The 8,713-nt window shown below is 50.8% G+C and overlaps 1 protein-coding gene across 1 annotated transcript; it reads left to right on the top strand.

Annotated features, from left to right (window-relative positions):
• Positions 1–2,543: 2,543 nt before the first annotated feature.
• Positions 2,544–3,581, top strand: GAS1 (growth arrest specific 1). Its single transcript, XM_028122231.1, has one exon. The coding sequence runs from the start codon at positions 2,544–2,546 to the stop codon at positions 3,579–3,581; it is 1,038 nt and encodes a 345-aa protein (XP_027978032.1).
• Positions 3,582–8,713: the final 5,132 nt, after the last annotated feature.

The following is an 8,713-nucleotide window of genomic DNA, read 5'->3' as shown; positions in this document are numbered from 1 at the left end:
CGGAGAAGGAGTGTGACTTGTCCAAGCCCTCCTAGCAGGACTGAGTGAACTCCAAGTAACAATGTACCCAGAGCCTGGGAAATAGTTGTTTTGATGGGCCACACAGTTGCAGCCTTTCTATTTAAAAACAACACAAAACAAACACACACACACACACACACAAACAAAAACAAAAACAAAAGCAACCGCCCCCCACAGAGATAGATAAAGATAGATAGATAGATAGATAGATAGATAGATAGATAGATAGATAATTGTGTTTTCTGTACTCAAGTCAGAACAACATGGTCTGCCTTACGTCAATATACTTATTTTAAAGTTTTTTATTTTTTATTTTTTGGGGTTGCGGAGGTGCAGCTTCCTAAGGCAGACAGCCCCTGAGGAATGCATCAGTCTTCCCAGGAACGGGAGGCTTTTTTGCAGCCTGATAAATCTTCCTACGCTGAAGCTCTGTTCTGACTTTTGCCATTTCTAATTCACGGGGCCTCCGGGGAGAGGCGGACAGCCGAACTCCGTGCGCACTGGAGCCCCGGCTCCCTCTGCTTCTGGAGAGGGGATTTAGCCTTAATTTTTGTGACAGATGGAGTTGATAGTCTCTCCACGGAAAGGGGAGGAAAAAAGCGCCAGTTTTTGACAGGCCACAGAAGCCCGGTGCCTCTGGTGGTCGAAGGCTGCGTTGCGCCACAGTTAAGGTAGTTTGCAAACTCCCGCTCCTGGATTGCCCGGGCTGCTCTACCGCAGGAGGCTTCCCTTAACCGAGGGAGGGATTGAAACACACACGCTTTAATAGAAACCTTGGTGCGTGCCAATTTATCCCCTTCCTTTATGTTCTGAGTGCGGCCATATGGTGCTGCTCAACATTCCTAGAGATTTTTAATACTATAATTATTTTTTCATCGCCGTCCGAATTAGAAACTTATATCCCTAAAAAATTAATCTGGTTGATTTGGATTTATGTCTTGCAATTGACAATGATGCCTGCCTCAAGAGCCATACCTGCCAGAGCGGCAAAGTGGGACCGTGTGCTGGGGCGGGGGCGTTGTAAATATCTCAACAGCATCCCCCTAACTGAAGTGTGTGCCTCTTTCTTGTGTGCTTTTGGGTTTTGTTTTTCATAAGTTTTAAAGTTCAACATTAAATACTCTGATCCCCTCCCCACCACCCCCGCGACACACACATACACACACACAGCCCCCAATCGTGATCAGGTCTCTAAGACAGGGAACCACAAAAAACAAAGTGAATTCTGAACGCAATCGAAGGCACAGTAGGAGCCAGGGAGAATTAATAAAACTATCAAAAAAAAAAAAGAAAAAAGAAAAAAGAACCCAACAAAAAGGCCTGTGGCCGAGCCGGACGCAAACAGCTGCCCCTGAACCCTGCCCGCTGGTTCTGAGCGCGAGCCTGGGCTCCATATCCGAGCCTCCTTAAGAGTAGGAGGAGCTCCCAGGCCTCTGTCAGGCTCCTTAAGCCGTTCCTTTCAAGCCCTGAATGCCTGAATGTGAGCTGCCCACCACCCTCCCCGCCCTCCCCCACTCCGCAACCCCACTCCACTCCAGCGGCTCGTAAAAAAAAAAAAAAAAAAAAAAAAAAAAAAAAAAAAAAGTTTCAACAACAACAGGCAGGACCAATAGCATCTCGAAAAGCCGGGAAAGGGGGCCGAGCAAAGGGCGAAAGAGAGTGGAGAAAGGAGAAAGCGGGCAGGCTCGGAGCGCGCGGGGCCGGGGCTGGGCGAGCTGGAGGAGCGTTGCTAATGTTTTTGTTTGTTTGCTTTTCCATGCATGCATAATGAGGGGGCACCGCGGCACCACGCGGGGGCTCCCGGCCCATTTTTGTATTTAAAGCCTCGCAGCCAGCGAGTCCGCAGCCGGGCTCAGCGGATCCGCTCCCCGGGCCCCTTGTCACCCGAGAAGCTGCCGCAGAGGGAAGCCCGGGAGCCGCTCCCCGGCCGCGCCGAGTTTCTTGTTCTCCCCGCGCCGCCCGGAAAGGGCTCCCCGGAGCTTGGCGAGGCCGGGGTCGCCGCGGGCGGAGGGGGAGGGGACGCGGGCGTCCGGGCCGCGGGAAGGCGGGCAGCGCACCGACGCGAGCCAGGAAGCGGCGGGATGCGAGAGCCCGCGGCGGCGGCGGCGGCGGCGGCGGCGCGGCGCTGAGCCCTGGAGGAAGGAGCCGCCGCGGCCGCACAACGGATCTGCAGGCGCGGAGCAAAATGCACCCGCGGCGCCGCGAGGTCCTGCAGCACCGCCGCGGCCCCGCGGCCCGCAGCCCCCCGGGGCGACAGTGAGCGCCTCCCGCCACCGCCCGGGGCCGACCGGAGGGGCTCTCCGCGGCTGTGCATTTCTGGGAAACCACCGCAGCCCAAGCGAGCGGGCAGCCGGACCTTCTGCGAGCGGCGCGGCACCAGCGAGCGGCGCGCATGGATTTATGAAAACACTCATGCAAGAAGTTGGCAGGACTGGGGCAAACTTTTCCACCGGCTCCGCGTCCGCCGCTGCCCGCGCCTCGTCTTCTTTCCCCTCCTCGCCCGGCGGCCGCCGCTGCCCGCGATGGTGGCAGGGCTGCTGGGCGGCGGGGCCCGCGCGGGGACCGTGCCGGGCGCCTGGCTGTGCCTGATGGCGCTGCTGCAGCTGCTGGGCTCGGCGCCGCGGGGCTCGGGGCTGGCGCACGGCCGCCGCCTCATCTGCTGGCAGGCGCTGCTGCAGTGCCAGGGGGAGCCGGAGTGCAGCTACGCCTACAACCAGTACGCCGAGGCGTGCGCGCCGGTATTGGCGCAGCGCGGCGGGGGCGATGCGCCGGGGGCCGCCGCCGCCGCCGCCGCCTTCCCGGCTTCGGCCGCCTCGTTCTCGTCGCGCTGGCGCTGCCCGAGCCACTGCATCTCGGCGCTCATTCAGCTCAACCACACGCGCCGCGGGCCCGCCCTGGAGGACTGTGACTGCGCGCAGGACGAGAACTGCAAGTCCACCAAGCGCGCCATTGAGCCGTGCCTGCCCCGGACGAGCAGCGGCGGCGCGGGCGGCCCGGGCGCGGGCGGGGTCATGGGCTGCACCGAGGCCCGGCGGCGCTGCGACCGCGACAGCCGCTGCAACCTGGCCCTCAGCCGCTACCTGACCTACTGCGGCAAGCTCTTCAACGGGCTGCGCTGCACCGACGAGTGCCGCACGGTCATCGAGGACATGTTGGCTGTGCCCAAGGCGGCGCTGCTCAACGACTGCGTGTGTGACGGCCTGGAGCGGCCCATTTGCGAGTCGGTCAAGGAGAACATGGCCCGCCTGTGCTTCGGGGCTGAGCTGGGCAACGGCCCGGGCAGCAGCGGCTCGGACGGGGGCCTGGACGACTACTACGACGAGGACTACGACGACGAGCAGCGCGCCGGGGGCGCGGGCGGCGAGCAGCTGCTGGACGACGACGACGGCGTCCCGCACCCGCCGCGCCCGGGCGGCGGCGCTGCAGCGGCGGGCGGCCGCGGGGACCTGCCTTACGGGCCCGGGCGCAGGAGCAGCGGCGGTGGCCGCTCGGCGCCCGGAGCCGCCTGGACCCCGCTCGCCTCCATCTTGCTGCTGCTGCTGCTCCCGCAGCTCGTTTAGCCCTCGCGGCCCCCACCGTGGGCTGCTGGAGGGCCGGCGCCGGGGCACCTGTGGCTGGGGGACAGAGGGGATGGTTGGGATTCTTTCCAAAACGTGCTGAGTAGACTCTGCCTAGCGGGTCTCCCCTTCACGACAACCCCCGTGTCCTCTCCCGAACATGACTTCTTGGACATCCTCCCCTGCCCCCATTCCAGGCTCCAGAAACTCCCAGCTTGTCTGCCCTGCAGAAACCGGCCTAGCTAGAATTTAGGACGCCCGGGATGGAATGGGCGGGGGGAGGGAGGGGGGGTACGGAACCGTAGTCTTGGACTCGGAAGAGAGGATACCGACCTGTGGGGCCCTAAGAGTTTCAAGGGAGTGGGCTTGGAGCAGGAGTTTGAAGGAGGATTTACATTTGCAAAAGGGGCTATATGTTTATTAGCATTTTTGCGGTGCAAGGGGCGCGGTGGGGGGGGAGGTTCGCCGGGTAGGGGGTGGAGTGCCGGTGTCGACTTTTATTATGGCCAGTGAGGACATTGCAATCGTGAGTAAACAGAAAAGTCCCACTTACCGATTCCTGTGTTTACTCTTGGTCAGCGCTCAGAATTCTCCGATTGGGCGGGGGAAGGAGGAATGGGAAGGGGTTAATATGCCTGAATTAGTTTTGGATAACTTTGAGCCCTTGACCTTAATTTCATTGCCACCACTCTGATCTCTTAGCACATTTCTTAGGATTAAGGGTCAAAAAATGCTGATCTAAAGAGTTGCTAGTGGTGTTGAACAATGCAACTTTCTATGTAAAAGAGCTCTGCACTGCCATCTGTGAAAGCCTCTTTACGATGTTTGTCTTGTTATTTTTGTTCTTTACATCAAGAAATTGTATGTACAAATATGCGGAGAAAATATATCGCCTCTGCTTTTATCAGGGTGCTAAACCCTGGTACTTCTATATAAAGTGTATTAAAACTGGGATTTGTTACCAGTTGTTGTACTTTGTATATAGAATTTTTATAAAGTGTATGCTTCAAAAATAATTTATTTTTAAAAAAGAAATTAAAATTTTAAATCTGCAGCCACGTTACACCTTTCCTCCCTGAAATGTATAGAATCCGTTTGTCACCGGGGATCCAAACCCACAGTACATTGTCGAGTGTGCTCTATCTAGAACAGTCTTAAGATGTACAGTGTATTTTATAGATTTGAAGTTAACATTGTTATTTTCAAGAGAATTTATGGACGTTGTAGAAATGTATAAATGCATTTCCAAACTGCCTTAAACATTGTATTTTTATAGACATCCTTAAAAAAAGTGTTATGTTTTAAGTAACTATGGCTTTGTGTATTTTTTGTTATTTGTTTTATTAAAATATGTACATCAGTAAAGAGTTTTTAAATAATGAATATGGTGTAGTTACTTTCCAGAGTTACATTGTGGTTTACCCAATAATGGGTAAGGAGGGGGGTGGAAGAGCCCCTGGGAATCTATCAACCATCAACTGAAATTAAAGTACAGTACAAGACAAGAAATGAGGGTTATTATTTCTGCCTCTAATTTAATGAACAATTAGACATGTGTAAATGAAGCAGCTAAAAAGATATAACCCACTGGCCTGCATTGGTTTTTAGTTTGTGGAGAGAACTCACAAAATAGTGTCTTCCTACATAATCTGGGGATAACCCAGAGGTCTCTCTCCCCTCCCCTCTTTTCCAAGGGGAGCCCCCAAGCCCCTCCTCCAGGAGTGTCCTATCTGGCCACAGACATTCTCCTACAATCAAACATGCCAATAACATCTGTTACCAATAGGTCTTAGGAAACCTGGCACACCGCTTCAAAGTCATTTTCACACTTTGGGTGAAAAAGTACAAAATTTTGTTACAAAACATTCAGGCGGGCAAAAGTAAACACACTGGGGAGAAGAACAATCACCAGAACTTGTAATATTGTTGTGAGGAGTTGTTTAGCAGTGGGCTGAAGGTTGGGTTCCTGCCAGAGCTACTGATCTACACTCAAACGCCCTTAGATAAATAATTACACTCTTAAGCTGTGTCGAGTGCTGATACACTTGACCTTGTAAATAGAAATGTTTGCAGTAGGAATAAACTCCGGCATTGGAAAATCTTTTAAACATTAACACAAAAGAGAGCGCTCTGTCCTCTGGGGATTTGAGTCTGAACCTCGCCAAGCTAGGCACTTGCAAGAGGGAAAAAAAGTTTATTTATCTTCTATTCCTGGTGTTTATTTAAAGCTTTTCATTTTAAACGCGGTGATTGGAAGGCGAGTCAGGAGTTTAAAAGTCACCACAAATAAACTTTGTCTGAGGGGTCGACAGATTAGCAAGATCTCGTGTCTCTTTATATGATATTAACATGTACTGAGAAAACATAACCAGATTTCTCTGCTGCCTGAAGTAATTAACAAAGCTATGCCCCTTTCCAACTTCCTCCCCCCACCACTCCCACCCTCTACTTTCCAGGTTTCTTTTGCCTCTAACTCGCTCTTTTCCCAGCTTTTCTGGAGGGCTTCGAGGCACTTCTTGTTGGACCTAAAACCAAGATTGGTGTATGTGTAGCATCAGAAAGTCTGAGACAGCTGTAGCATCAGAGAGGCTAGGAGAGTGGTGTGTGGCTGCAATCCCCAGTCACCTGAATGGTTGAGTAAACATATTGTTAAAACAAAGCTGAAAGCGTTGTTTCTTTGGGAAGTGAACAAAGAGTATTCCAAGAGACTTGTAAATGAAATCAGCGTTCTTTACAAACCTCCAGTTAGCAATGCTCCTGCGTTTGTCCTTAAATATATTTAAATCATCTCCATCTCCTGTTATTTTAACACATTCTTGACTAAAAGTTAAGTCTTTGTCCCAGTAAAAGGCCCAGTTTTCCCCAGTAAGAAGTAAAAGGCATTAGCACTAGAAAAGGCCTGATAATTAACTGGTACAATAAACTCACGACTTGATTTTACAGGGTCCTGTCAAAAGCATCTGCCTGGAATAAATCAACACAGCTCGCTGTTGGGGAGAGAGGACACGAAGCTTTATGCTTTCTTCCTTGAAGAGAGTGAACATTGATCGGTGGCTCATTTTAATTTAAACAGTTCTATGCTAGAGCCCAGGAGCCCCCTCGTCCCTCTACAGACCTAGCTGGATTCCAGAACAGGTTGCTGAGATCTTAGAACCTTTGGTTACAGGATTGTATGTTGCCATCTGCACCTAGGCAGAAAGAATTTTTACAGATGTTGACATCTGTAATATTTCACGCTCTCTGGGGACCCTTTTGGAATTTTGGACATTTGAGACGGCCAAATGTCTCATGGAGAATGCCTGGAAGTACCATTACTGAAAGAAAGAGTATCTGGCTTTTCCTGGGGATTCTGGAAAAGTGCCATTCTTCTCAGAAGTCTTCCAGGGTGCAAGGAACTCCCTTAGGATTTCACATAAAATCATGTGTCCTTGAGGCTGGTCCCATTTCCCCCCCGTTAGCAGGTTTGCATTCTCAGTGACAGTTTATTTGTCTTTGGGGGCACTTCAGTGACAAATGTTTAAGGGAGTGTGGGACAATGGTGGAGAACAAGGAGGCAGTTCATTGAACTGACAGTGACCATACAGTAAATAGAAGGAGGTTCAGGCTTCACTGCTCACCCAAGCACACAGCAACGCTTTTGTTTATGACCACAATGGACATAACATAAGGTCTCTGTTTATTTTTAACAATATATAGCAATGTACGCCAGCCATACACTTATGTGAAGGGGAGAAATGGCTAGAGGGAACTAAATTCTAGTACCATGTAGCAGGACAACCCTGTGCTTAGGCTGGGCCCCCACAAATGTCCATAAGTAAGGGCGCAGCTCTTGGTGCCAAATGCCACAAACTTAAGGGGCCACCACACTCTGACTCATCTGGGGCGCACCACAGCCCTCCCAATGGGGCCCACATGGGTGAAGACACAACTCAGGAGCAGTAGCATCTCTCTCGAAGAGTCAAGAGAAAGCACATGGAGTGGGGTGCCCTTCCTCATCATTTCTGCTTTCAAACCCCCACTCCATCCCAGCAGGGCCATGTCATATAGAATAAAAGGAAAGAAATGCCATGAGAACTCTCAGAGACACCAAGCTGTATACTGAAAATCTTTCTACTTTCAAACTTTGGCTTTGAATCATTAGCTTGCCGGGTTCAACTGCGGAAGTTCTCAAATATAACCTCACGTACCTCTTTCGAACTGGTAAAAAGAAAAGTACACGTTATTTGTTTTATGACCTCTTACACTGAAGGAGCATCTGAAACTGTGTCAGTTGACCCCATTTCTCCCAGCTCCCCAAAGTAGGCTTGTTGGGAGGCAGCCCATTACAGATGCCTTGTAGCCGGAGAGTAGTTCTGGGAGGGCTGGGTTTCCAGTGGGTCTGGCAACCTTGTGAGTTAAGTAAAGTTGGATGTTACTGTATTCTATTTGAGGGATTGTCTCTGCTGGACAGTTGAAAAGGTTCACCCTTGACTATCTGAATGACATAAGTAATGTGCTATTAGCATAAATACCTTCTAAGGCATCCATTTAATCAATTTCTTAAATAACAGAATGATCTACTACAAAATAGTGGACTGTATACACTATATTTTGGCACAAAGATGGTCATTCTCCCACTAGTAACCAGGGGCTCTAAATAAATGATTTCAACAATGTTTTATTAAAGGCCGACAAGAGCCCTCGAGCTGCATTAATCGGGGAGAAGTCGAGTGGCACTTTTGTTATGGAAATGTTAAGCACATAATAGCACTGCCAGACAATGTGCAGCCACTTCATTCTTTCAGCCATGCTGACACCTCTTAAAGAGGAACTGCAGGGAAGGATGTGGGAAAGATTTGCTTTCTGAGGAAGCTTTCAGCTAATATTTCGGAGGGCTACCTCCAAACCCTGTGTAATATGCATGCAACCAAACCCAGAAGGGCAGCTGAGATCCTCAAACGGCTTCCTTCCCTTATTTCGGGGGCTTGGGTTCCATAGAAAAATCAAAAATCTACATTTTTTGACATGGTGTTTGTCAAAATGATATGTTGGTGATTTTTGTAGGGCTACGAGTCCACTTTTACAAAGAGGATCAAAAACTCAAGTGACTCTCAGTGGTATTGATATACAGGATCAGTAGTTTGGATGAGTCCTCC

Source organism: Eumetopias jubatus, unplaced genomic scaffold, assembly GCF_037043125.1.
Source record: "Eumetopias jubatus isolate StellerSeaLion01/CBP00866 unplaced genomic scaffold, mEumJub1_p1.0 scaffold_15, whole genome shotgun sequence".
Taxonomy (NCBI): Eukaryota; Metazoa; Chordata; class Mammalia; order Carnivora; family Otariidae; genus Eumetopias; species Eumetopias jubatus.
This window is presented reverse-complemented; position numbering and strand designations above follow the sequence as displayed.